Source organism: Calypte anna, chromosome 6 (genome assembly GCF_003957555.1).
Source record: "Calypte anna isolate BGI_N300 chromosome 6, bCalAnn1_v1.p, whole genome shotgun sequence".
Taxonomy (NCBI): domain Eukaryota; kingdom Metazoa; phylum Chordata; class Aves; order Apodiformes; family Trochilidae; genus Calypte; species Calypte anna.
The window spans coordinates 34,935,435-34,962,826 of NC_044252.1; the positions used below are offsets into that span (position 1 = coordinate 34,935,435).

A 27,392-nucleotide genomic window follows, 5' to 3' on the forward strand; every position below is an offset into this window, starting at 1 on the left:
AGCAGAGGTTGTACCCGAAATGAGGGGGAGGAGGTTCTGAAACCTGCTTTAAACATTTGTGTATTTGGGTCTGCCAGATCCTTACTGCCCAGTCTGCTGGGGCTGAGCTCTGCCTGTCCAGCAGTGCCTTGGAGCTGTGCTCCTTGTCTGGGGATCAGGGTTGGACTCTGAATTGCACTGAGCAATTCAGTCACTGAGCACTGAGCACAGACTCAATCAGACTCTCAGGGAAAGCTCCACAAACACCTTTGGAAGGGGAAGAAGGAAGTGTTGGGCTGTATAAATACAGCCTTGGGGCTCTGTGGTTCTGCTGTGAGGTGGCTGTCCTGCAGACTAATGGGATGTTTCATGCTAGAGCACTATGGTTAACTTCAGAAGTCTGGAAATAGTTTCTATCAAATTTTTAACCAAATGCCCTTGTTTCATACCCTTCCCAGAGGCTGTATCTGGAAATGGAGTCACCTTCTTGATTCCCTGGCAGGCGTGCAAGGACGTTCCCATGCAACTGGCCTGGCCTGGCATTCCAGAAGGGGCTGAGCAATATTTTCCTATGCCCACGATTAGCCCAGCATCACCAAATAAAACCTGAAAGGGGGTGGGGGTGGCTTTCTTTTCTCTCTGAAGGGTTTCCCTCTCCTGGTTGTTGGAGCAGCTCTGGCAGCAGCACTCCAGGGTCCTGCTCTTTGCATCCCAGGTTTTTAACAGGCAGAACAGGGCCTGTGCTGCTCACCTCTTCTGGGTCCTCTTAGCCAACCAGCAAAAGTTTAAAGACAGAGTGTGTGAGAGAAAAATGAATGAGAAAACTCTGAATCCATGAGGAACCTTTTTATTTAAATATATAAAACATGATATTTTGGCAAACATTTACTTCTCATTAAATAAGGTAAAATCACTGAATGTAAAGGCATTCCATTAGTAAAAACAAATAAGCAGGCAACTCTTTGAAATCTATACAAGGATGGGACAAATATCAGATGCAAATTTATAATTTTACAGATAAAAAGACTGAGAAGCAGTAGTCTGCAAGTAGATACAACAGAAGAAACTTCTATTAATTAGGGAGTTAAATAGATGTCTCTGCAGAAGAAGCTATCATTAGGCACTGAAGTCCAAATTTTACTTCAGGCTCTTGTGCATCACACTCTCAACTACTAAAACAGGGTGCAAGTTTCCCTCATGCTCATTTCTCCCAGCTGTCTCTGCATTTCCCATCTCACATATGTGAAGAAGCCAAGCAACATCTACCTAAGGAAGAAACTGCCTCAAGCAAGGCAGAAGTCTGAGTCCTGCCTGTATAGATAAATCCCTAGTGGTGGTGGTTACAGCAGCAGCGAGGAACATTCACATGGATGAAGTACAAAGAAACAGCGGTTCAGATGAATGCCTAGCTGAATCACCAGTGCTATATTAAAGCTAGGACTGAAACATCAAGTTCTTTTAATTGTCAAGATACTTCACTACAAAGCAATAGAACAGATGTTGATGCCTCTGAAACAAGCTCTCTGAATTGATCCAGATTAGCTGCGATACACATGAGCTTCAGCACCTCTTCCCCTTCTTACTACACTAGGAACACAACATTTACAGAACAAGTACACCCCGATCAGGGAGCCAGGGATAGCTCAGCCACCTCTGCTCTCCAGCTCCTGCACTCCCGGGCAGGTATCCTGCTCTGAAGCTGGGCTGCAGGAGTCTTCAGAAGGTGCTGCTGGACGCTGTGGTCGTCAGGCGCCTTCCGATGTAAACCCTGTGGATGGAGAGCAGGGGGTCAGCAGGGGCTGCATTTCATTGCAGACAGAAAGCACAGCACTAAGGAACACACTTTTCTCCTCAGGTTACAGGGGATGTGGTGCCCAGCAGGAGCAGCAGTGCCAGCTGTAATTAAGAGGGCAAATCAAGCACCTCTTGAACTTGCTGCTCAGTGGCTCGTGACTTTGTGCCTGCCCTGGCCTGGTGGTGCTCCCTGAGCTGTACAGCTGAGCAGTTCTGTGCAGGCTGCTCAGTCAGTCCCACTTCTATGGAGAAGGGTGCATCACCCATCTTCTAGACAAAGATGGAACTGGGAGTCAGAATCAGGCCTCCAAGAAAACAGGTAAAAATATCAACATAAAAAAATGAAAAAAAATTAAACTTACCCCAATCCAATGGCAAGCAAATGAGAAAGAAGCAGAGATGGAAGAAAAACCTTCAAGAATTCTGCTGAGAATATCCCCCCTTTCTTCATGACACTGGTGTTGCGCATGCTGAGGGTGGCTGTGCGCCTGGGGTGTTTGAACAGGAACTCCCTGGGGGTGGGGAAGGAAGCACAGACACAGCATCAGCAGACACAGCTTCATACAGGTGGAAGTAAAAAATGCATCCAGGTTCATCCAGAAACACATCCAGAACAGAAGCACTCACTTTGGTGGGATGTTCTCTGGCCTGCTGGACCAATCCCATATCCAATCTGCATTCTTCTTCAGGAGCCTTTCTACTTCTCTCCTCCTTTCAAGAAAATCTTCTTCAGACTGAAAGAGCCATGATCAAGCAGTGCTCAGAGCAGTGACAAGTGGGATGTCAGTCTGCAAACCAAAACTCCTGTTCTGCACCTCAGCCCACATGCCAATCCCCACTGGCAGCTTTACCTCTTCTTTCCTAAGCCTGGTTTTCAAACCACAAGAATAAGAAATTCATTCTCCCAAAGCAAGACTTTTTTTTTTTCTTTTACCTGAAAGCTATTCTTCTCTCCACTGCTGTGACTCTCTATTTCCAAAGCTCTGTGACTGTCTTGAGGGGTCTGGGAACGAGGAGGGCTTGATAAAAAGAGAAGCACAGGAAGGAACTCATGACAGTTTTTATTGCATTGTTTATGGTCACACTAAAAGGCAGTCCCTGGAGCTTCCACACACAGCTGTGCTGCAGAGCTATAGTGCCCTGACTGTGACTGAGGAGACTGATGTGTGCATGTGATACAGCCCTGTCCAGTTAACCTTGCCAGGCAGTGCTGCAGAGCTGTGGTTCAACAGTGCAGAGAGATGCCTGTGAGACATGATTTGCCTCACGTTTATTACTAAATAACACTGGGCAGCAAACGATGGACAGAAGTGGAATTTGGTTTAAATTCAAAGTAGCCAGGTCAGGCTAGGAAGTTCTGCATCCTACTGTCTGGTCTGAGTCCTGCAGTTCCTTTTTTTTTTTTTTTTAAATAAACTTTAGGCTGCAGCCTTCACAGTCCATCAAAATCAGAGAATTAATAACACTGACTGTCTGCATCAGATTCAAGTTGTTTTGTTGTGTTGTACTCCTAGCAATCTGTTACAGTTTGTAAACAAACCCCCCCAGAGGGCTCCCCAGGATTGATTTACTGGGCCAGGCTGCTGCCTGCACACCAGCAGCACACCCCTGGGACCTTCAGCTGCTGGACTCGTGTGCCAGGATACACCAAAGCCCCAAGATGGCATCTCCATGAGATGTGAGAACTCTGCTGGAGTTCCCTCCCTTGCAACTTCTTTCTACCTGAGCACTAGTCCACTATTTAAACACCAATCCTTTTGTTAGGAAGTTTTCCCATCTCTTCCTCCCTCCCACGTGCAGATGTACATGCACACAGGTATGTAACTATGTCTGTGTTTGCCTCTCATGCGTGGCTTTGTGTCACAGTGTCTGTTCCTTGGCTCACAAAGTGCATTTTGTTTACCTGTCACAATGTGAACTTTCTCTTGAGCTGCTTCTTCCAGATTCATGCTGAGCATCAAGGAGTATTTTCTCCATGTCACCATTGTGGATGGAAATGGAGGCAGGTACTTGCTCTTGGCTGCTGGCACTGCTTCCACTGCTACTGAAGTGGAGCTCAACCCAGGAGCCTGCTTGGCATAAGTGAAAGCAGAACCAAAATAAACCAAGTGGTTTTGCACAAAAGGCATGTCAAATATGAGGCTGCTGATCCTCCCCAGCATGCATGCTGTTACAGCAGGACATGCAGCAGCACCAGCACTGACATCTCAGCTGATAAACACGGTGAGATGCCCAGCGTGGGGATGCTTTGTTAGCAAGCTGGAAAGCCTCATGGAACCATAAAGATGCTGGGCAGTACTCTGCTTCCTTCTGTAGCTGAAGAGATTTTATTCTGGGATATATTTAATCTTTCTGCTTCAAGGATTTTCTCTGCCAAAGTTTATTTGTTCATTTATTGAAAAGCTTTTAGGCTCAGGACTCCAATAACTTGTTTTGTTTAGTGTCTTTTGAGTAAGCACTTTGAGGTGTTGCTGTTAAGCAAAGGAGGATATGTGGCAACAGCTGGATCATGTGTTTGCAGTATATTTAACTCCAGCAGTCAGGTGTTGCTTTGTTGTGGTTGTGTTTTTGTTTTTGTTTTTTAAGAGTGTACTGAGTAACAACTCTTCTGGGCTGGCAGTAACCAGTGCACAAAGGATCTGTACCTGTTGCCTCCTTTATAAAATCTTGAATGGAAACATTGGGTTAACAAGTTTTGAAGAATCATTTTTCTGCACAGCCTCTTCTCCTTCACAACTGCTTTGTTGTTTTGCTTTCTGTTTTGTTTTTTTCTTTCCCTCCATGTGACTGTATGTGGTATGTGTCTGGGTATGTGTTTATAACCAGACAAACTTTCCCCTGCTCTTTCCCCCAAAATTTATGAGCCCAAGTTGTTACCAAAGAATGATCCCAACCACTGAAGTTTAAATAAAATAATGTGTGGCTCCAGCTACCTTGATAGCACCAGCCAGCTTCCAGCCTCCCTGTCCTTGCTCCTCAGCACATCCTACCTCAGCTTCTGCTCCTCTGCTTACAGAGGCAGAACCACCCCATGGTCTGGGGACCCCTGTTAGACACTTGTGAGTAAGGCTGTGCTACTGCACTAAGAATATGTTGGTGTGTTTAAAGATAAAATAGCCTGTATTTTTATGAAGTTGGAAATATGAACAGCTCAGAGCACGTGTAACGTGGCAATGCAAGCTGAACAGAGGGAGTCATGGGGAAGGGCTCTCAGGGAAGGCTCTTGCATGATGTTCCAGCCCAGGACACTGTGGGAGCACTGGAAATCAGCACTGAAATGGGCACTCAGTCAGCTCTGCAGCTCTCAGGATTCTTAAAATATGGCTTTCCAATTCAGAAAGAAGAAAACTGCACAGAAAGATAAGAATGGCTACTTAGATTATGCAAATGTCTGTGTAAATCACACAGTTACACAGGATGTGGCTGCAGACACACCTCTTCCTCGCCAGGCAAATTTGCTTCCGACCTTTGCTAAACGCACAGCAGATGGAAGTGGCCTGGTCCCTCCTCACATCCCAGCCTGTCTGCTTTCCAGGGATTTGCCTCTGGTTACCACGGGGCACAGATCTCGGGGGGATCTGGAGGGGATCCCTATTACCCTGCTCCTGCTCGGCACCACCGCGGTTACCCAGTTGTTTTAATTCGGTCTGTTCCCCCCCAGCCCTTTATTCTCCGCGTTATTCGGAAGCCCTGCGGACAGCTTTACGAGCGGTTCCCGCCGGGCTGCCGCAGGGTCCCGGTCCCGGTCCCGGGGAGGTGAAGCCCGTCACGTAGGCAGCCCGGGGAGCCGCCCGCCCCTTCCCCCGCCCGCTGCCGCAGCTGAGCCTCCCCCAGGCCGATCCCTGCCGGCAGACGGGCCGTGAGATCCCGGGAAGGCCGAACACGGACAGGCAGCCTCGCTCCGGCCTCCGCAGGGCCCGGCGGCCCGAGCCCCGCAGCGCGACCGGACCGGGCCAGGCCGGGCAGCGCCATAAGACCCGACCGCCCCGGCACCACCCCGGCCCCGGGCACCATCCCCGGCACCCGCCTCAGCGCTGCGGGAGCGCGGGAAGAGGCCGAGCGTGGCCGCGGGCACCGCCATCCCGGGCACCGCCATCCCGGGCACCGCCACCCACCCTTACCCTGCAAGTTCTCGTCCTGCGGGCTGAGTCGCGACATGGCGCGGGCTGCGGTGCCCTGCGGCGGGGGGGCTGCCGGGCTGTCAGTGTCTGCCCGTGTCAGTCCGTGTGTCCGTGTGTCCGTGTCTCTCCCACTCCCGTCCCGTCCCGTCCCGTCCCGTCCCCCCCTTCCCTGCCCCAAGCGTCGCCGCGGCTGCCGGCACGGCCGCTCTGACGTCAGCAGCCCCGCAGCCCATTGGCCGCCACCGCGGGGCGGGGCCGGCGCGTCGCGCGGTGCCGCACGCGCCGTCGCGCTGTTTAAAGGCGCCTCGTGCGGCCCCGGCCCCGTCAGAGCCCCGGGAAGGGCCCTGGGAGAGCGGGGACTCGCAGGGTCCCGGGGGGCTCGCAGGGTCCCCCCACGTCCCTCACACTCGCGGGGTTCCTCGGGGTGTCCCCCCACCCGGCAGCCCCTGTGCTGTCTCAGGGTCCCCCGGTGCCCCTTACGTTGTCTCAAGGTTCCCCTGGGTCCTTCACGTCCCTCAGTGTCCCCAAGCTTCCTCATGTCTCAGGGTCCCGCACCTCCCCCACGCTCTCTCGGGGTCCCGCATGTCCCTCACAACCTCTCAGAGTCCCTCACGTTCTCTCGCGATTCCCCGCAGTCCCTCACCCGCCCGTCACAGCGAGACCCCCGCACAAGGTCAGCTGAGGAGCGGAGCCTCCAGGAGCAGTGGGAAAGGTCCCGTGTTGGCCTCCGAGCGCATCCCCGGGAGCCCACGCTGAAGAACGAGGTCATCTCCCCACGCACCCCCCGTGTCCCGCAGCGCACTCCCGAGTGGTGACCCAGCACCGCGCCCTGTGCTCAGGGGAAATCCTTCTTGTCTTACTGCTAAAGCAGAACTGCTGGCCCCGAAACCACCCCGGGCAGCCCTCAAGCTGCGGGGCCGTGAGGTGACACGATGAGTTGTTGCGGGGTGATGATGCCTGAGGAGGTGATGCCAACCCAGCAGAAGGCAGGGGCTCTCCTGAAAGGAAACACCGAGCCCAGTCTGGTGCGGCCATGGGAAGCAGGCACTGCTGTACTGCTGGGGGAGTTGTTTTGTTTTGTTTTATTTATCCAGAAGATGGGTAAAGTGCTGCTTACTGAATCAGAGTATGCAAGCGTTTTCTCCAGGCTGAAACGCTTTTCATTTGTGCCTTTCAGCAGCAGACAATCACAAAGCCCAAATAAAATATATTTTCTGGTAAGTTTTTGGTGAGTTACCATGGTACCAAGGAACATTAAAACACAACCTTCCCAGAAGACAAGGTGAAGATTTTATTAGTAAGTGCACTACAGTCCATGCGGCCAATGGGCTATTGCACAAAGCAGATTAATGGTTTGGCTCACAAAGAGATTTTATTTAATTTATTACATATTATCTATTGTTTTTGTTATTTAATTTGCTTTATAAAAAAATCAAAGAACTAGGGGGCGAAAGTGCCTCCACAGAAAAAAAAGAAAAAAAAAAAAAAAAAAAAAAAAAAAAAAAAAAAAGAAAAAGAAAAAGGATTTTTTTAATAGAATATCTGTGTTCCTTATGTGTGTGCGTTCCTCCCTCCTGTCCCGCAGCTCAGGAGCTCAGGAGGCTGCCGGGGGCTGGGGCTCGTCCTGCGGCTCTCTGCTGCTCCCTGCTGCCCTGACAGCCCCCCTGCTCCGGCATCGGGACTGGGACCAGGCAGCTGCAAGCTGGGAGAGACCCCAGGAGTGCCTGTGGGCTCCCCAAGGAACCGAAGGAATTCCTCCCTCCTCCAAAGGTACCAAAGAGAACCCCGAGCAGTGTCCTGTCTGCACCGCTGCTGCGCTGAGAGTTTTGTTGGGGGTTACCAGCAATATTCTGCCATGGGAATGTATGAGTTGAGGGCCAGCTCTTCTGAACTTCGTTCATTTACAGTAAACCCGGTATTTTTACCAATGCTTGACAGCAATTCCTTGTCGTCTGCAGCCCTGCAGGGAGTCCTGGGTGCCTGGGGGGTGCTTGCACTTGCATCCCTGGGAAGGCGAGAGTCAAAATGTGGTTTATTTCAAACTAAAATCACTTCTTCAGTTTACAGAAAATTGACCTTTTTTTGGAACAAAACGATTAGCATTGTGACAATGTTTCAAGGTTATAACAACAAAACACCGGGGAGAAGGCACTATGTTTATCCTCTGAATGGGCACTTAAGACTTTACAGCATTTGTTACCCTAACACAGAGAAGGGGTTCCTGGGAATTACATTCAGAGGAAAAAATGTCACAAAATGGCAGGGAAAGGTATCACTTGGGTAGTAAGCACTGAGGTGTTAATTTTTTCAGGATTTTTTTCTGTAGACACTTCTCTGACTTTGAAAAACAACCAATATTGCAAACCATGGTCCAGAGTCTGCTCTAACTGTGGTCATCTTAAATTAATGAGGGAAACGCACTGCTGCAGGTCTAATTACTGGTGTATCAGATATAATTACCTTGGTAGTTATAATGAATATATAATGCCTAAAATTTGATATCTGGGCTCAGGGGCTGGCATAAACCCCCTGGAGACCCTGCCAGGGCCCTGGGCACACCAGTGGCCCCCAGCCCTTCGCAGCCTCCCCTGGGACCCTTCTCCCCCTCCCTCTGCCCATGGCCTCAGAGAGCAGGCAGGAGAGACTGGGCAGCTCAAAGGGGGACTTGAACAAGCTCAGAAAACTTCAGACCTTGGAAAAAAAAGAAGAGGCACCTTTCTTCAGCAGGAGCCCTCAAAAAGGAAGAAGAGAAAGAGGAGAACTGCCTGGAGAGGTGGGCAGTGGGTGCTGTGCCTCGCTGCCACCCCACTGTCCCCACAGCACAGCCCTGACACTCAGCTGCTCACTCACCCCCTGACTGCTGCCACATCTTCCCATCAGGAAACGGGCTTACCAGATGCCTTCTCTGCTTTAAGGTAGGTATAAAATAAGGTCAAGTTAATCTTCTTCTGTCCTGGTAGATAACACAGTACAGCCCTCACAGCTTACCTCTGGGATCTTTCATTAGTAATTGGATGAATGAGTTTATTTTCATATAAATCTTTATGGTAAAAGATTTTTTATTATTGCCTGAGCAGTGTTTTGCTGTGATCTTTGAGGACTGTAATTTGTGTAGGATGAAATCTTTAAAAGCTTATTGATTTGTCAAGCTGTGATCTTCTTTCAGGTTGGAACTCAATTTGATTTTGTGTACTTGCACGTCACCAAAACAATCACATATTGATTAGCTCCTTTTAAACCGGAGACAGTGGCAACCAGCAGGCAGTCTCAGAGCTGATTTGGGGGAATGTGCCTGTGTCACTTCAAAAGGTGACATCACACCACGTAACACATGAGGTGAAGCTCACAGCTTTTGTTACCTGTCCCCCGGTGCTGCTGCCCTTCTCCTCTGTACACAGACAGGTCCTCCAGAGCTGCTGAAGTCTGAGTACTACCTGCTTTCCTCTGGTTTTTTCACTGCCAGCAATGGCTTAGTTATTAACCTTCCTGACTGCCTCTGGAAATCAAACCAGTGCATAAGTTTTTATGCTGTGCACTTCTTGGAATGATGTTCATAATTAACTACCAAGCTGCTCGGAGTTTCTGAGCTGCTTCTCCAGGCTGTTGACATGAGAAGGTCTAATAGATACACAGTCTGTTGGTTTGATTTCTTTATGTCAGACATTCAAAAACCAAACCAGTCTTGACAGAGTGAAATTTAATGAACTGCTTTAATATACAGTCAGAAGAAGGAAAGGCATTAGGGGTTAGATCTACACATGATAACCATACCAGTTTAAGCAAATGTCTTTCTAAAGTGATTTAAAAGGGGAGAGTCTCATGTAGGCAGTCTCACCCTGCCTCACATCACCTTACAAACTCCCAGTTGGCTTTGCCTGGGCATAGGCAGGAAACAGGACTCACCGACTGTAAGTAGGACTTCATTTATCTTAGATATTCAAATGGATACTACCATTAGTACTCAAAAATATTCTCTCACTACTTAGAGATGCTCATAGAACCAGGGCTGACATTGGAAATGCAGATCAAAGCTTTCCCTGAAAGACAAGCAAGGAAGGATTCACTCAGGGCATCTTTTATCTGGCTGTAGCCCCAAGATGTTGTTATTCTGCTCCAGAGGATGAGATACAAAGCCATCTCCTGCAGAACAAGATCTGGAGTGAATGTGGCCATCTGTTGCTCCTGCCATCTGCGTGTTCTTCAGCAGTGTGGTGTCCCTGGTTATCAAAGCATTGCTTAATACCCTTTATCTCAAGACCTCATTGCAGTATTGTCTTGACTAAGAAGGTTTCATTACCAAAAAAAAAAAAAAAAAAAAAAAAGCAAGCTGCCTCTGGCATAAGTACTGCCCTCCCAGGGCTTTGCTATGCATTTTGTCCATTGCCTGTCACATTTATCTATAGCAATTACCCTGCAAGTGGCTGGAGAAAAGGTTCGTGCCCCTTTTCTGTAGGTAGCTGCTCAGAGTGCTGTGTGTAAAATCACCAGGCTGACGTGATGATCTGTATGACAGAGGAGCCATAAAGAGTGTGCTGAAATAGCTAGGAAAGAGTGAAATGAGAGCATTTCAAATAAAAAACAGACTTCCATTGGTGTGCTTTTCAGCCCCTGAAGTGCAAGAAATTCTGATTGCACCCTGTGTGAAGCAGAAAACTAGAGCATAAAATTTTTTTCATCTCTTATTTACTGGCTGACTACAGGATTGTAAAGATCATTAACATTTTTGTTGTGTGTGATGAAAGCACCATGCAGTGCAGTGTTTTGGACAAGCCTTGGATGTGTCCAGCCCAGAACATGGAAATTGCCAGAAGGATGCATTTTCCCTGGCACTTGCCAGCTGAAAAACAAAATCCAATTCTTTGAGTGATGTAATCTAACGATGGCCTCTTGCTTTCTATCCCTTACAACACTGCTTTCAGTGTTATTTGTTTTACTCACAAGCTCCCACAAAATGTTGCAATTCAGCTCTAATAATAGAAAGCAGTTTTATTTATCCAGCAGTTCAAAAGCCATTGTTTGTACAGCTCTGTCAGAGCCACAGCCAAGTGTGGCATCTTGAGGGAGATGGTTCCTGTCTCCAGCTGGGGAGCTGGCTGGAAAACGTGTCATTTCCTGTTCTGCTCACCAAATACATTAATTTTATCTGCATTTGTTTTTCATCTCCGATATAAGAGGGAATTTTCAGTCTGGTGGGTATGAATATTGAAACTGAGTAATGAAAAGTAATGAGAGGCAGCGAGGCAGGGGTTAAAGACCTGCTTTTCATTTCTGCAATGCTTCAGTTCTCAAAGCACACCTTACAAGGGTTTGGCAGATGCCTGCCTTTTCCCCACCACGTTCCCCCTGCCACGTAATCCCAGAGCAGGGGTTACTCTGTTGTGACACCCCAGTAAGAGAGAAGCTCCAGTGCCTGGCCCTGCTCTCACAGAAGTCAGGATTTCCATGCAGATGTGCTCCATCTCCTTCGCAGGGAGCAAGTGCAAAGGCTGATAGCTATTCTTAAATCTGAATATTCTTCTCTGTCCTTTTCAGTAATTTATCCACTGCTTCAGGAGGAGTTCAGTTCAGATTCTGTCTGTGCTGGATGCAAGCCTTCGGCTTAATAATTAAGCTGAAAATGCTCGTCCTTCCATCAGCAGGCAGGTGGAAGGGGAGGGCAGGCAGCTGGAGGTGAGGTGGTTGGATGCCTGCGATCCCGGGCAGGATGGGAGGGAAGGAGGGAGGGAAAGAGGGAGGGAAAGAGGGAGGGAAGGAGGGAGGGCTGGGCTCTCGCTGAGCGCTGACGTGCTGAGCATCAGCTGCAGTGAGACTGCAATGGCTGAGGGGCGGCTGCCGGAGCTTGGCAATGAGCTCATCCTCCCCGGAGGGAGCAGGATTTACAGTGCATCACCCAGCAACTGCAGCCTGCTTCTGAAAGTCATCCCTAGCCTCTCCTCAGTTAGGCTGGTCTGAGACTTCCCTCTGGGGGTGTGCACATGGTGAGCAGATTTTACTGTATGGTTGATTTTTTTCAATTTTTTTTTCCTTTTTATTCTCTGTCCTCTAAATGCTTCCCCGGACTGACTGATGAATCATTTCTCATCCGATTCCACTGTTGAGAGGATAGAGATGGAAAATAGAGTCTTATGCAGCAGAGATGTTTTTTCTTTGGGGTATTTTTTTGTTTGTTTGGGGGTTTTTTGGGTTTTTTTAGGTTTTTTGCTGCTTGAGTCGTAAAAGTCCTTTTAAATCTGTCTGCTAGGAACAGCCTACAGGTTATATAAATGAAGTGCACTGCATGCAAGGAATGGTGCTGTCCTCAGGTAAAGCAGACAAGCAGTGTGCATCATGATGGATCATGCCTGTGAGGTCAGTTCCTGTGTCTGTTCATACATATATAAATATGTACATAACGTGTGCTGTGCATGTCTCTGTTACACAGGAATCATCTCCTGCCTAATGGCTCTGCATAATCCATTTTCAGATGTCTGGTTCTGAATTCTGGGTTTGGGTTTTTTTTTCCCCCCCTAGATACCTGGTTTTAATTTGGTGTGGTTAATAACCATAGCTCTGCTCTGCAGCAGCTTTGCTTTAGGATGCCAGCCAGCCCATGGGGGAGAATGTCTCTGCCCCTCACTGGTTAAGTGGGCTGCACCTTCATGCTCCATTTATTTGTTAGGATCTTCATAGAGTCTCCATCATATATGTCAGGGCCTGCAATTGTTGATAAATGTCCTCTGCAGCTGCAAATGTTGGTGTTTCAGGATAATGCAAGTTTTGATGTATTACTGTAACAACATAATCTGGTTTCCCTGAGTAACTGATCTGGACATTACTGGTTTCTAAACTCTTCTGTCTATACCATCTACCTTGAGAACTGCTTCCTGCTACTCTTTAACCTGTTAGATTAAAATAAGAGAGCTCTTTTTTTTTCTGCAGTTGTTTGCTCCATTGGTGGTTTCCAATGTCATTCATCTCATCGAAATTCCTTTTCCTTTCAGCTAACATGGCTGTGCCTCTACTGACACTGTCTGAAATGCAGACTGAAATTAGGAAACGAATGCACTGGAGTCAGAATGACTTTTGTCTCATCATGATACTTTCAGAGAACTGTGTGTAGTGTAACAATAATTTCCTGGCAGGAGACATTCCCTGTTCTGTCTCAGCTCACCTCTCTCAGCTGACAGGCAGCATCCTTAAGCCATTCTATTCTTTTGCTCTTCTCTGGGTGTTTAAATGCATGAGAGGTCCTTGCAGGGTGCTCAGGAATGGAAACTTTGGTGTAGGGGTTGTCTCAACACTTCTGCAGCTTGTTTTCTCTCTGTTTTGTCCTGGCTCTTGTCAAATTTCTGCTTGTTCTTCACCTGGAAATATCAAACTGGTAGGAAGTTTGGGTTTTGTAGTGGTGAATTAAAAGGCAAATGCCACTGGTACAAGGATAGAAGAATGCCTTGAGTAGAGGAAGGTGCATTTATCACTAGGGCCCTGCTGGAAAAGATAGCACCCGATTTTAAGCTGACTTTTAAGCATGTGCTTCAGGTTGTCTTGCAAAGCACTAGTCTTAAATATATTTGTGAAAATGTGTGCCTATAAATCTTTCCCTTATTATATGCTCGGGAAGTGAGAGTTGTCAACACCTCCTACTTGGTGAAGTTTCACAAAGTTTCCAAGTGCACTGTCAGTTTATATGAAAAATAAAACTTGCCTTCACTTTATTTCCCTGAAATGCATCTCTGGATTATTACCCCTTACTGAGGATGGCCCAAATTCAAAACAGTGTCAGCAAATGAATGTTAATAAGTGAAGACCTCTAAATTATATTTTTGAACATGTATCTTTAAAATGTCAAAGTCTATCATCTTCTCTGGTGCACCTCTTCATGTATAATCTGCAGCAGAGGTTCAGCTTAATAGGAAAAATAATGAAGAAATAACTTTGAAAAATTTTACACAAACCAAAAGGTATTCCATCCAGCCACTCTGGCTGTCAGACTCTAACAGGACTGAGTAATTTTAGAGACAGATAACAGCATTTGTACTAGTATATGTCATGGTTAAAGCAGCCAAATTTTAGCCCAGTGTAACTACTTCAGGCTTCCAAACTAAACCATTCCTGTAATACTAACTTGATTTGGCCACAATTGGCCAGCAGCATTTATCTGCATGCAAAGGAAATGGGGAGCTTACTTGTCCCTAGAGAGTTCAGTGTTGGCTTCCACCAGTGGCAAAATATTAAGCAGTTTCTAGCAGTCACCCGAGCCAGAAAGGTAACTCCCTGATTTTTCCTTTGCCAATAACAGACAAGTGCTCTGCAGTCTAATAGACCTAAACCCCCCAAAAATCTAAGGCATTTAACATAGTTTTGTAGTAATTATCCTAATGGAGAATAACATCCTTGTAGATTCTCAAAACCCTCTTCTGTTCTATGCAAATCCACAAATTGTTATTTCCAGGAAGAGGTGATAAGGGAGTTGTTATTCTCTGATGATGCAGAACCAAGACATGTCTGATGAGCTTCATCTGTGTGGCTCCCTGTATCCTCCAGCATGACCCTCCCTTTTGTGCTCCACAAAGCCAGAGGCAGTGTCTGAGGAGAAAGAGTTCAGAAGAGCTTGAGAAAATGCCTGGAGGACAAAATTTGTTTCCTCAGATGCACACAGGTGGCAGGATATGGAGGTTGTCTTTCTTTAAACCAAATAGATATCCCATTTTGCTGTTTTCTCAAGTTATTTCATCAGTACCACAGCCATTTGACCTTGACAAGGTCATCTGCAAAGGGAGACTTCATTTTTTATGGCACTCATGTGAAAAGAAGGGTCCCTTAGTGATGCAGAATGTGTCTTTCCTGTCCTTTTAAGTAATATCTCTGGGCTCTTGGTTTCTCCTGCTGTTGGTTCCAGGCTCAGCTGCCATTTCCTAAGAGCTGGGAGGCCTGGCTGCAGCTCTGAGCTTTCCCAGACTAACTGGGATGAGGTGTCCCAGGAATATCTGGTCTGGAAAGCCACTGCCCAAATGATGTTGGAGGTGGCAGGAATATTCCTCAGAGCTCACAGCCAGGAGTCACTCCCCTGGCAGTATTCTGGCACAGCTTGCAGAGCACCCTGTGAGCTGGGGAGGCTGCAGCTCAGGCTGCCTGGGACAACCCTGAGTCCTCCATTTCAGCCTTTGGAAAATCAGAATTGATTCAACCTGGGCTTTTAACACCAGAAAGACTTCTCATTTTTCTGCTGACTGTTCTGTTTTGTCTTGCATGACCCTTTGTTGCATAATAGATGTGTCCCCTGGTATGTACTGTAGGAGGAGGGCAGCATTAATCAGCTCCAGATGGCACATACTACATTTTACTGGGATGTAAATCTGAAACAAGCTCAGTACTAATGGTGTTTAATTAAAAAATAAACTACACCCAAAAGGCCTGATTCTGATGCCACTGAGTCAATATCAGAAATCTTACCAACTTCAGGGACTCAGGATACGCCTAGAAGAAGAACTTTGCTAAATATCTAAACTCTCTGAAGATTTACTGATTTGCACCAACTTCTAGGAGGATTCTTACAAAAATATTCCCATGGCCCTCCTGAAAAGTTTTGCTACATTTTGCATTTTAACTAATTCTATACTACAATCTGGAAAACAGGAGTAATACACTGAGCATGTGGAAGCTTGCTGACAGTAAATGTTTTGTGAGAGTAAGTCAGGTCTTGGTGCTGGGACTGGTGTGATGATCCCTGGAAGCATCAGTATCTCCAGTTTGTATTCAACACAAAGACAGAAAAAGCTACAGGCAAACAAAATATTTGCACTGTTTGTAAAGTAAAAATGAAAAGGGTCTTAAAGGAAAATTTATTAACTTGACCTGGACTATAGCAAGTAAATGTAAAATATTCTGACTTAATGGTCAATATTAATGCATTTTTATCTCAGATAATTCTTGCAGGTGCTAAAAGCCTTTTGTCTCCAAAGAACTTTTGGGATTTCTTGGGTTTTTTCTAACAGCTACTTAAACACCTTACTGGTTGGCCACCACTTTTTACTATAAAAGCTATCTATTTTAGCAGTTCTCTTGAAGGAAGCACAGTGGATCTTGTTTTGGTAAACAAGCACCTGATATTTCCACTCAGAGGTTGGCTCCCAGTGGCCACAGCTCGGAGCAGAGCTGGGAGCAGCAGGAGCCTTCCCCTCCCTGCAGGGTCTGGACCTGCAGGGCTAAGGCAGCCTTGTCTCACTGGGGTGAATGATTTATTATTAATGTTGCTTGCCAAAGGATTCATTATACGATTTGACACTTTCACCTTTTACTGGTGTCTTCTTTTTTCTCAGTATTCATGCCAGGTGTTCTGAGGTGGGGCTGTGGCAAGGGCAGGGTCTGGCCAGGCACTGGGCTGTCCTGCTTCTCTCCTTTTCACCTCCTGGCTTATTTTCTGCTGCCCCATAATGTAGACTGTAAATACACCTGGCATTCATTGCTGAACAGCTCAAATATCCCTGGGTTATGCATTGAGAAAGGTTTGTTCACTGTAAAAAGTGTAGCAAAGGCTGGTTTTCATCTCCCGAGATCAGATAGCAACGCTAAGCAGCTCCCATCTAGAGAAAAATCAAACCAACCTTGTGAAGCAAAGGGAGGTATTTTGGTTTAGGTTTCTCTTCTTTTCCCAGACTTCCCTGATCATGTGGCTGAGTCCTGGATTTGCACATGAAGAAATTCTATTTCCACATAAGGCTGATACCAGTTTATGCGATTATTAGGCACAAAATCACCACTGCCAAAGCTCTGGACTTCTCCACTTTACAAGCTTGTAGTGGAAGGGAAATCTCATTATTGTTTACTTCTCTTAGGATATATGCAGGCAGAGCAGGAGTTAAGGAGCTGGTGGTTTGCTCCCAGGTGCCCCTCCTTACAGTCAATGAGCCCAGCAGGCTGGGAAGCCTGGCCTGGATTTAGGCAGAGCCTGCAGAGGGGTCTGGGGGAGCTCTGCCAGGAAGCAAATCCTGAACAGAGGCACTTTTATTGCTTTCTTTGGTTTCTTGGTTGTTTTTTTTTTTTCCCTTCTACTCTTACCAAGATACCTGTGTGTCACTTACGACTGCCTTATGATTTTGGTCTGATAAAAAATTAGGTAAAAATATAGTGGAGAAGTAGGCAGCCCAGAAAGTTGGATGTATCAGAGACTGGAAGGGGAACAGAAGAGAGGAGTGAATGCACCCCTGGAGCTGTCCTGCACGGAGTGAGAGGTGGGTAAGGTGTCTGAACTGGCCCAGGCAGGCAGCACACAGGAGGGTGACAGTAACTGAGTGTCTGTGTCAGACTCATCATCAGAGTAGGAGCAGAAAAATACAGCCCTGTTCTTCTTTGTTTGTTTGTTTGTTTTAATATTTGGTTGTTCAAAGGGAAAATCTGCAATAGTGAAGTGTGTGAAATGACTTTCTTCAGAAGTGCCTGGTAACCAGCAGTAGATGTCCAGAATTAATTTGGTATTGACAGAATGGCACATCCAAACCCACAGGAGAGCAGGAAGATGAATAAAACCCTCAGAACACCCACAGGCAGCTGGAGTGAGCTCTGCTGCTGTGTAATGTGCTGCTTGGTAAAGGACTTGGACAAATTTGGGAAAAAGCTTACAGCATAAAACTTTACCCCACCCTTTACTTACAAAATACATAGCATTATGAGAAGTACACTGTGAGGATTTTTTTTTTCCTTCCAAAAGTTAAGATGAGGTTGGGGAATCTGTGCCATGGATAGCCTAGGAGAGCTGAGGTTGCATAGTGTCCATGGAAAGTCTGGGTTTTGCTAAGGAGAAGGGCAAGTCGTGTGTTAAACTCTTTTTGACTCCCTTATCACCCTCTCTGTCCAGTGCTCCAGAGAGACAGGTATGGCGAGGAGATGAAGCAGACCCTGGGGACAGCAGGGCTTGTATTTGTTCACCAGTGTCTCCCATGGAGAACATCAGGAGTGGAGAGCAGATGATCTTCAGGGCTCACCATGAATGCACCTTTCCTAGAGAAGAATTGGACATTCTCTGAGTGTACAGACTTCATGTGGAAGAAAACAATGCAAGATATTTCTTCCATCAGCTAAAGATAGAGAGAGCTGAGACACTCAGCAGGAGCAGACTTGCATCAGCACTGCTTGCTTTTGAAAAACCTGAGCTGTTTCCCCACAAGCAAGACCCTTACTCAAACACACACCAGTGTTTACTGGTACTGGCAGGGGCCTGGGCATCAGCAACAGGTCTGGCTTAGTTGCCTATCTCAACACAATAACTGCTTTCCATCCCCCTGATGCTGTCAGAAATGTTCAATGTGCTTTTTTACTGTAAGAGCAGCATCAGTTACATGAGTGGGAAAGGTTGCTGATTAACTCAGTTATGAATAGACATATCCATAACTAAAGAAACATAGGTGCTGCTGCTAAAAGCACCATTACTGTCATTTAAAAATAAGTCACTCAGCAACTGCATTTGACACTGGTGAATATTATACAGGCCTGACTGGTTTTCTTCTGTTTATATGTTTATGTCAATCAACAAACAGTGGTATCAAGTACTGCTAGTCAGCTAGAGAGCAGATGAACCTCCTGGGAAGGAAAGTCTACACTGAAGTAGGTGTACACTTAAATCCCCAAATCATGGCTGGAAGATAGAGAGCAAAAGATGCAAGGATTTGTTAAAGCAACATATGCATCTCTGGAACAGGGTTTAAAGATATTACTGTATAAACCAGGTCATTCAGTTATTAAAAAAACTGTCCTGGAAACTGTCAAAAACATTGCTCTTGCCTCCAGCCAACCCTCTGGTTTAAAGCCTCATCATTTCTCTTGCCTTAGCATCCACTATTTCTTTGTCACTTCTTTAAGTACTGCTGTTCCTAAGCTTGTGTGCACAAGTACCCCCAAGGCATAATCCCCTGAGGTACCCAGGAAGATTCTGAGCTTCTGGTAGAAATAATCTTTAGTGTTTTGATAATATGCTGAGGTGTTCAGTATTGGGTGTGATCTGTCTGTTTCAGATTGCTGTGATCAATTCATTAAACAATGCCATACCAAGAAACAATTGTTTTAATAGAGCTGTTTAGATATGAGGCTTTCTGTAGAGTGAAAACTTGCGTAGAAAAGGGAAATCAAAGTGTGCAAAAGAGAAACTATTTTTTATGACAGATTTACACACACACACACACCATGATCAACACTAAGGACCTAAAGTGTTTTCTCATAAAGGGCAATAATTACTGTTCCAGCCAAAGGACCTAGAAGTACACATTCACTGAAGTGAACTGAGACATTTCCTGATGTGGGAAACAGGCAAGGGCCCTTCCCCAGGGTGAGCACTTTGGTAGCACACAGAGCCTTAGATGCTGTTTTTAAAAGGGTAATTTTGGTTTATCAGTGACTTTTCACACGGCTTATCTTTGGTTTGCTGGCTCAGGGTTGTGGTTATGAACATAATTTTATGGATGCTTATTTCATACTAACGTGACTCATCTATTTAAAGCAATATACGTGCAAGTCTGGGTCCCTCAGGTGTCTTTGGAATTTTGGATTCTAATCTCTAGGTTGGCTCACATGGAGTTGAAATTTTGAGACATTATTTCTTGTTATTTAAGGGCAAAATCAGCTTTATTACATCTAAATTTACACCACCAGGGATGCAAGTGGGATTAGTAGCAGTTTGTTACCAAAATGTAGTTATTTATTGTTTTTTCATAGGGAAATTCAAACCAATTCCTGGATCTGGGTGGTGTCCTGTCTGCTGCCTGTCTATAGAATTTGCCTTAAACATCAGCAACATGAAGGAAGTGAAAACCTGAAAGGCACAAACTTGCCTCTGGAGATGAGAATGTCGTGTCATTCCTTCTACAACTCATAACAGTTGTAGATCATTGTTTTCCGAAAGTGCTTCTGTGCAGTAGATTGTAAGCACTTTGTTAGACTGCTTTTCAGAAATAGGTGACTATCTTAATTGCTGTCTCATTCATGAGAAGAGGGCTGGAAAGGAGCTTATAGAGCAAAACCTCTAGAGCAAGACGTCACAGCTGGCAGGTTTGCAAGTACCTTTTTGTAAAGTTAAATTTAGATGCTGAAACATTTGTAATATTCTCTGTGGAGTATGAGTTTCAGGGTTGGTTTGTTTTTTTCTTTTTTTAAGCATTTTACTACATCTATTTTGAGGATGAAGCATGAACAATTATTTTTAGCATTTGTTGCTAAGTCATCACAGATGATAAAGGACAAAGAACAAAATTTATAGGTCCCTCCTCTTTGGCAATAGCAGGGAAAACCCATCCTGCTTCATGGCTGAGTAAGAAGCTTTCCTCTCCAAACCCCTCTTGAGTGGGTTTGCTGGAGCTGACTGGGCTGGAGCAGGAACAGATCCCTGCCTCATCCTGACAGGGTTCTGCAGCTCAGAAATGTTTCTCTTTATTGGGAAAATGCTTTTTCCCTTTAAGCTCCTCCCTCATCACCCTACACAGACATATAATTCCTGGAAGAAAATGTTTTAAAAGCAGCCTTTTAAGCTCTTGTTTTTAATGTAGACAATTCTAAAAAATCAAATCTCATTCATCATTGTCACAAGTTTTTTATCTTAATATTTTGACTAGAGTCACTGAGAAATAAACCCATCGTAAAAATTCTTAAGTCAGCAAAAGTTCACCACAGTACCACAGTAGCTGTGTGCTTCAGATACTGCCTGTGGCCCTGTGAGACCTTCCTGTAAATATCATTCACTGAGCTGCAGCAGAGCTGCTGTTGTCCTTCTGGTTAAAGAGATTTTAAAAAAAAAAAAAAAAAAAAAAAAGAGAGAGAGAGAGAATAAGAGAAGAGAAAGCGCAGGGCAGGGATGCAGGGATGCAGGGATGCAGGGATGCAGCCGCAGTCTGCTCCAGACAGCTCTGAAATCCATCCCGGATCAGGGGCTCCATAGCAACCGCAGCTGCTCCGCTCGGGAGGGATCCGAGCGCTGCTGGCGCGGGGGGTGAAGCCGCTGCCCGGGTGAGTTGTTCCCCACGATGTATTTGTTTCCGAAATCTCGTTGGCTACAAGCCCGTTTGCCAGCCGGGAAAGTGACCCTTTCTTTAAATCCCGTTAGCGAGAGGGATGGTAATCCTGCAGATGGGAGGTGCCAAATAATCCTGCTGGGGAGGACGCTGTGGCAGCTCCCACCCGGCAGGGAAGGATGGGGTCTGGCTGTGGGGAGGGAAGGAACACTGTGGGTTAACCTAAAATATTTTTTTCACCTTGACCCATCACATAAGGAAGCCAAGAAGGGCAGAAGGGTGAGACAAGACAAACTTTGATGACAGAAAATGTCTACGTGGCTCAGAATGGCATAATTTATTTCCATTTTAAGGATATTTTAACACAAACAACGCAATGGAGATCAGGCAGCAGACAGCATACAAGATCCGTGAGTAAGAAGCAGAGGTGTTCAGCCTTTCCTCCCATCTTTCTCCCTTATATCAGAGGGAGGGAGGTGTTGCTGTAGCTGTGTGTGACAGGGTGGATCTGGTGGGAGGGTTCAGCCGGGTGCCCCATGGCAGGGAGGCCACTGTGCTGTCTGGCTGGGAGCAGGAACTTTTGGAGCAGGAGGACAGCCAAGCGGGCAGGACAGGCTGTGTTGTGCAGTGTCCTTGGGGCTTTCGAGTCTTGCTATTTTAAACTGATTCTGTAGCCCTTCAGGCTAATATTGATTTTTTTCTTCTATTATTTTATTTAAGTATTCACTTTATGGCCTCCAGCATGCCAGGAAAATTTTATTCTTCACTTTTTCCTCACTCATTCACTCCTTTAATCCATTCTAGAACTCACGACTATACCTTTTGTTTCTCCTTTTACACTGCATCAGCTCTTGCCCAGTGTTTCTCTCTGTATGTTTGTTTGGATCCATAGATGCTGGAGACAGAACAGCTGCTGATGTGAGGACAATGAACTCCTGCTCCTCACCTTGTCCATCGTCATGTCCTGTGGCACAGGTGTCATCTCTGACACAGGGCTGGGTGTGGGTCATGGGGAGAAAGCACCAACTTTGGAAATACCCCTGGTGGCAGGCAGGACCCACCCCAGGGCAGCAACAGAAGACTCTTGGGAATCCAAGGGTCTTGGAGGGCTCATCGGCTTTTCTCTTTACTGCACATCCCTCAACCATGGGCTAACCCTTTGCCAAATTATAGCTGATGATCTTTAATATTTCATTGATTTAAACAGGCTGCAGGTAGATGCAAAAATTGTATACTTATCTTTGTTGCACCAATTTTTGGGTGCTGCTGGAGTACTCTGTATCTCAAAAGCCTGATCATCAGAAGTTTTGTAACCCTGAGGACTTCATTAAAGCCATGGAGATTTGCAGAGTCTCGTTGGGATTCAGTTATACTAGCAGTAGGAAAGAAAAAAGAAAATCCTTGTATGCAAACAGCATTCTCATTCTTGATTCTAATTAAAAAAAAAAAAAATTAAGGGAAAGGATGTATGTAATTAAAGTACATGTTTGCTAATTTATCACAGGCTGAAATCTCAAGTGCTTCTTGGGTAGATGCTTCTGGAAGTAAATTTTCAGCTTTCCTGCTCCCCAGTAACAGGCTAATTGTTCATGGCACAGGGGAGCCCTGTGCACCCAGGAGATGGAATGTTACCAGGTTTGTGTCTCAGACCTGATGGCTGCCTCTGGAGCTGGCCTGGAGCTGTGGGTGTCCAGAATTCCTGGGAACAGCTCATCCTACCCGATACACATTGCCATGCACTGCCTAATGACCAGCTGAGCTGCCCAGGTCGGTGTAAGAGATGGGACTTTAACGTTGTCACTGCTCTGTGTCCCTGGCAGGGCCAGAGGGATGCTCCCGGTGGGCAGGGGCAGCAGAGCAGGGGGAGGCAGCAGGATCCTGCCAGGGGGCTGCTCTTCTGCAGAGCTGCATGGCAGATGGAAGGATTCCTGACAAGGAGCAGCACAATTCCTGTGCTAAGGGAAAGACACCGCCTTTTCTTGCAAATGCAGCGTAGACAGAGGTTGGGATTTTTTTCTGACTCGCTCAGCCCTGTTCCCATTCAGGCTTGCATTAGATTTTTTCCCAAAGCAGCGGTTCCCTGTTGTCATAATGTAACCAGATGGGGAGGGTTCAGTGGAAATATCTCAAGAGAGGCTGGCAGAGAGGTGGATCCAGGAAGCAGATCCTCCCCATAATACTGGCACGGTTTGGTAAGTTCCATCTGAAAAATAAAAAGCTGCTCCCTTTGCTGAGTCACAGCCCCCTCGGAGCTGGAGCTGTGACAAGCCAGGAGATGCTGCGCTGATGGAGTTGAAGCAGAGGTGAGGAAAGGCTGTCCAGATTCCTTCTCGAGTCTATTTCTTGTCTGAAATTGTTTTAAAATCTCATTGAAGTGTGAGTTTTTTTCAGCCTTTGGAAGCGTACAGTTGCATTCCTGTCTTGCCAGGCTCGGGCTTGCATGGCCCTTCACAGGGTGAGGTGGTGGCCCCTTCCCCTCCAAAGGCAGAGTGCGGAGCTCTGGCTGTCACTGATCCTGCGGGGACTTCTGGAGGCAGCTCTGCATCTGCCCACATCCCTGACACAGGAGTGAGCACAGCAGGAGGGGACAGGGCAGGAAAGGACAGGAGAGGGCAGGAGAGGACAGGACAGGACAGGGCAGAGAGGGACAGAACAGGGCAGCCCCCACCTGCCAGGGGGAGCAGGGGTCAGCAGTGCTTGCAGAGGGTCTGTTGGGAAGGGATGGCAGCAGGACTGGGAAGCTTTCTTCTGGATGGAAAGGGAAATGCTGTTTGTTTTCCTCTCACAGATGGAGCTGTGGGGTGTTGAGGTGCCAGGTGATTCTTCCACTGCCTGTACATCCCCAGCAGTAAAGCAGCTAATGGTTTTCTGTTGGAGAGAATTCTCAGCTTTCCTCATGTTTATAAATCTCTGTCTAGCTAAGGCCTGGTACTTTTCCAGGCTTTGCATGGCTATTTATTTGCTGAAGCTGTAAAAGCTGCATTAGTTATACTTGCTTCTATACCACTTTTCAGTGGTTCAAAGGCACAACCAAAGACTGTTTGCTTTCTGAAGTTTTTCATCTTCTTAATTCTACAGAACTGTTTGTCAAGTCCAGAGAACAAGTTTACGTGGGGAGGAGGGAGCTGTGGTTGTTGAAGGAAAGCCAGCTGGGTTTCCTTACACCTGAGGAGCTGCAGGTAGTGCTGGGATACAGGAGCATTCATGGATTACCATTAAAACATTTGACATTGGAAAGCAATCCTGGTTTGGGTGAAATGCTGCTGAGATCTGTGCGATCAAAACAGGAGCAGCAGACCCTGGTTCACTGCTGCTCAGTCAGGGAGGCTGAACCCCAGGTGGCTGCTGCTGGAGGTGCTGTGGTACCTTTGGTGATGCTGCCACAGGCTGTGTCAGAGCTGGGTGGTGCCACTGTCCCCCTGCACCCTGTCACTCAGAGCAGCAGCCTCATCATCCTGGGATGGATTTGCCTTGTGGTGGCCTCAGCCCAGGAGCAGCAGAATGACCCTGAGCTGCTGCCAGTCTCTCTGTGTGCAGGAGACTCAGTTCTGCCCTGGCAAACCCATGTACCCACCTCCTGCCCATGCCCCTGGGAGCTTCCTGTTCCTGCACTGCTGGGAAAAGTAAATCAAACATCCTTTTCACCTACTTAGTATCAATCATTTTATAACTTCTTGATTAATGTCTCTTAAAAACTCACAGATCCTTATTTTATTACCTGGTTGTGCCTATTATGTTTCTTTTAGACGAATATGAGTGTAATAATGAGTACCTATCCCTTATCTTTCTCCAACATTACAATGCTTTTCATCTTATTTCTCATCTCCTGCTATAACAATCTAATATCTTGTTTACCTAGCTGTGTACACAGTGGATCTCCTCGGCCATGACTTGATCTTTCCTTCTAAATCTTTGTGTGTGCAGGATGTGTCACTGTATTTTTAAATATAGATTATCTTGTACTTTCCCATACTGAATTTCATGTTGCCTAGTTACACAATTTTCTAGTTTGAAGTTATTGTATTTTTTTTTCTTCTTCCTTTTTCTTGCTTTATATTCCCCTCTCACTTTGACTGACCTAAATAACCCTGTATTATCTGCACGTTTTGGTATCCTCCCCTTTACTCTTTCTTTTTTTTTTTACAGGTTGCCAGCAGAATATCAAACACTGACAGCCCTAGCTCTGGTCCTCAGAGCTCACAGCTGTGAATCTCCCCATTTTAGTAATAATTCCTCCTTTGTTTCTATCCCCCATCCATGACTACAGTTTCTTACAGATCACAGTGCTAAATCTTCTCAAGCAGTTAATTGCCCATAAGGGCTGGACACTTACATTCAGTGTGAAGCTGAGATTCAGGTTTATGTTCTTGCACCCCTAACACATTTATGTGCAAGGTTTCATGGAGGTCATGTCTGCCAACCCCAAAGCTGATGCTTAGGTTGTGACACCCTTCTGCCTGCTGGCAGGCAGCTGTCTGTGCGTGGTCACAGGAACATCAGCACAGCTGCTGGGGCATGGGCTTCTCTTGTGTCTGTAGTGATCTACGTCTGTTTGCATAGTTCTTACATATTTTTTGCCAAAACTTTAACTGACTCGGGTTACCCTGGAGCAGGGCGGCCACGTCTCCAGCCTCCTGGAGCTTTGCAGAACACTCCATCCCATGGGGAACTGGCCTGGCTGTGGATGGCAGCAGTTGTTAGGGCAATGGACACTGGCAAGCAGCCTTTCCTGTGCCCTCAGGAATGCTGGTGGGGTTCCTGCAGGCAGGACTGCTATGAGCAGTGATCAGCTGGAAAGTCAGGAGCCAGATGGATGCATCCTCTTAGCTAAAGATCAGTGTAGTGCAACCCACAGGAGAAACAACTTTCTCTGAAGGACTAAGTGCAGGGTGCTGAAAGATTGGAAAACCCTGATTTCAAATCCCAGATTACCCAGAAGCCACAATAAGCAAGTAGCTGGGAAAGAGCTCCCCTGCAGCTTTTATCCATCTGTCTATGAGAATGTCTCCCCAGCTCTTTTAGACAGCATTTTTCGCAATGAAAAGTCAGGCAATAACTTTTCCCAGTCATCTGCACAAGTCCTTGAGAGGGAGATATCTGCTTGGGAGGGAGTACTTTGTCCTTTAGCATCTCCCAGCTGGGGAGCAGCTAGGATCAGGAGAGCTTTCAGAGCTGCTTTTCAGTTTCAGTCACATCAAACTCTCATGACAGCAGCCAAGAAGTTGCTGTTGTGGTGGGAGCTTTTCTGGGCTTGTTTTGGTTTGGTTTGGTTTTTTAAATAATTTGTACTTCAGTCCCTGGATGTCTTTTGTTGGCAAGTAGAGGCCACATGGTACTCTTGGATGTTTAATCCTCTTGTACATTTGCCATGCAGGGAGCAGCAGGCTCAGTGAGATGGTGTAATTTCTGTTCACTTTCATACACACGTGCTTAGCTTCGAGGGTCCCTCCAGTATTGTGCCAGGGGAATGGATCCTTTCACTTTGAATGTTAAAGTTAGGTTGAAAAAACCCTGACCTTTTTATTCCTTTTAAAAACTTGGAGTATTTCAGAATGGATCTGGTTTTTCCATGGTGCAAGGAAGCCTTAAACCCTCTTACTGATCTGTTCCATAATGATAGAGATACAGCTATCTGCATGCCAAGCAAATTGACTAGAAAGCTGGATGTAGCATCTCAGTTCAGATCAGCTTTAAAAAAAATCAGATTATAGCTTAAAATTTCTCAGCCATGTACATCTGATAAATGCATGGCACCTACTGACAGAAAGTACCTTGCCAAGGTCAGCAGCAGTGACATCCGACCCCCCATGCACCCACAGCAGGGCACTAAAACCACTGCTCTGACTGGGCTTTTTAACCCAAACTGACAGTCTCAGCTCCCTTGTTTCATCTTTTGAATCTGTGTATAACTTAGAGCTCTTATGTGTGTTTCTACAACTCTTTCATTTAAGAAGACAAACTCCTCTGCTGTTGGCTCCCGATTTATGTGAGATTGTACAAGTACATGGGTGAACACCAGTAATCAAAAAGCAGTGTTCCCACTGGATCCTACAGAGCTCTGACATATTGAATCACCAGCTTCTTTCAGGAAGGAATATAAAGCCAAGTCAATAACCCCCAAAGCACATGATAATTTCCAGAATTGTTTATTATTCCCCTTCCACATGCTCTGATGTTATGGTGTGATGGAAATCCACACACCTGAAATAATTCCAGCTGCTGGTGTGACCATGCACACAAATGGTCCTTGTGTTCATTAGCCTCCCACCCCAGCTCCAGTTCTCACACTGAGTGTTCATTTAGTGCTGCCCACTTCAAGTGATCAGAAGCCCCATGGTGTGAAGCTGAGCACTAAATCTTAAGTGGTGGTAATGTGGTATTTGAACAGCTTCCCTTTTCTGAGCTCATTTGTCCTCTCTAAATTGGATTTATCTTCTCTATCAATGTTCTTGCCAGAACCTTGCCTGGTGTGAAGAGCAGCACGTTGTCTCTAATGCAAAAGATCTCCCTTTCACCAGCATTTACC

General features: G+C 46.2%; 1 protein-coding gene across 2 annotated transcripts; it reads right to left on the reverse strand.

Annotated features, from left to right (window-relative positions):
- Positions 1 to 810: 810 nt before the first annotated feature.
- Positions 811 to 6,092, reverse strand: BNIP3 (BCL2 interacting protein 3). Of its 2 annotated transcripts, none has more exons than XM_030453533.1 (6): positions 5,895 to 6,092; positions 3,677 to 3,842; positions 2,708 to 2,792; positions 2,401 to 2,507; positions 2,136 to 2,285; positions 811 to 1,747 (listed from the first exon to the last, which is right to left on the reverse strand). In XM_030453533.1, the coding sequence occupies exons 1-6, from the start codon at positions 5,929 to 5,931 to the stop codon at positions 1,696 to 1,698; spliced, it is 597 nt and encodes a 198-aa protein (XP_030309393.1). In that variant the 5' UTR covers positions 5,932 to 6,092; the 3' UTR covers positions 811 to 1,695. The 2 variants fall into 2 exon arrangements, with proteins under 2 accessions (XP_030309393.1, XP_030309392.1); XM_030453532.1 differs by having other exon boundaries at positions 3,677 to 3,845; positions 5,895 to 6,028.
- Between the last annotated feature and the right edge of the window lie 21,300 nt (positions 6,093 to 27,392).

What these genes read in the sequence shown, in the direction of transcription:
- BNIP3 (XM_030453532.1), bottom strand. Translation starts at nt 5,931, where the DNA reads ATGTCGCGACTCAGCCCGCAGGACGAGAACTTGCAGG. An exon ending in GCAGGACGAGAACTTGCAGG is followed by an intron (nt 3,846 to 5,894) that starts GTAAGGGTGGGT and finishes ACTTATGCCAAG; the next exon opens with CAGGCTCCTGGGTTGAGCTC. An exon ending in CCAGAGAACATCCCACCAAA is followed by an intron (nt 2,286 to 2,400) that starts GTGAGTGCTTCT and finishes CCCCACCCCCAG; the next exon opens with GGAGTTCCTGTTCAAACACC.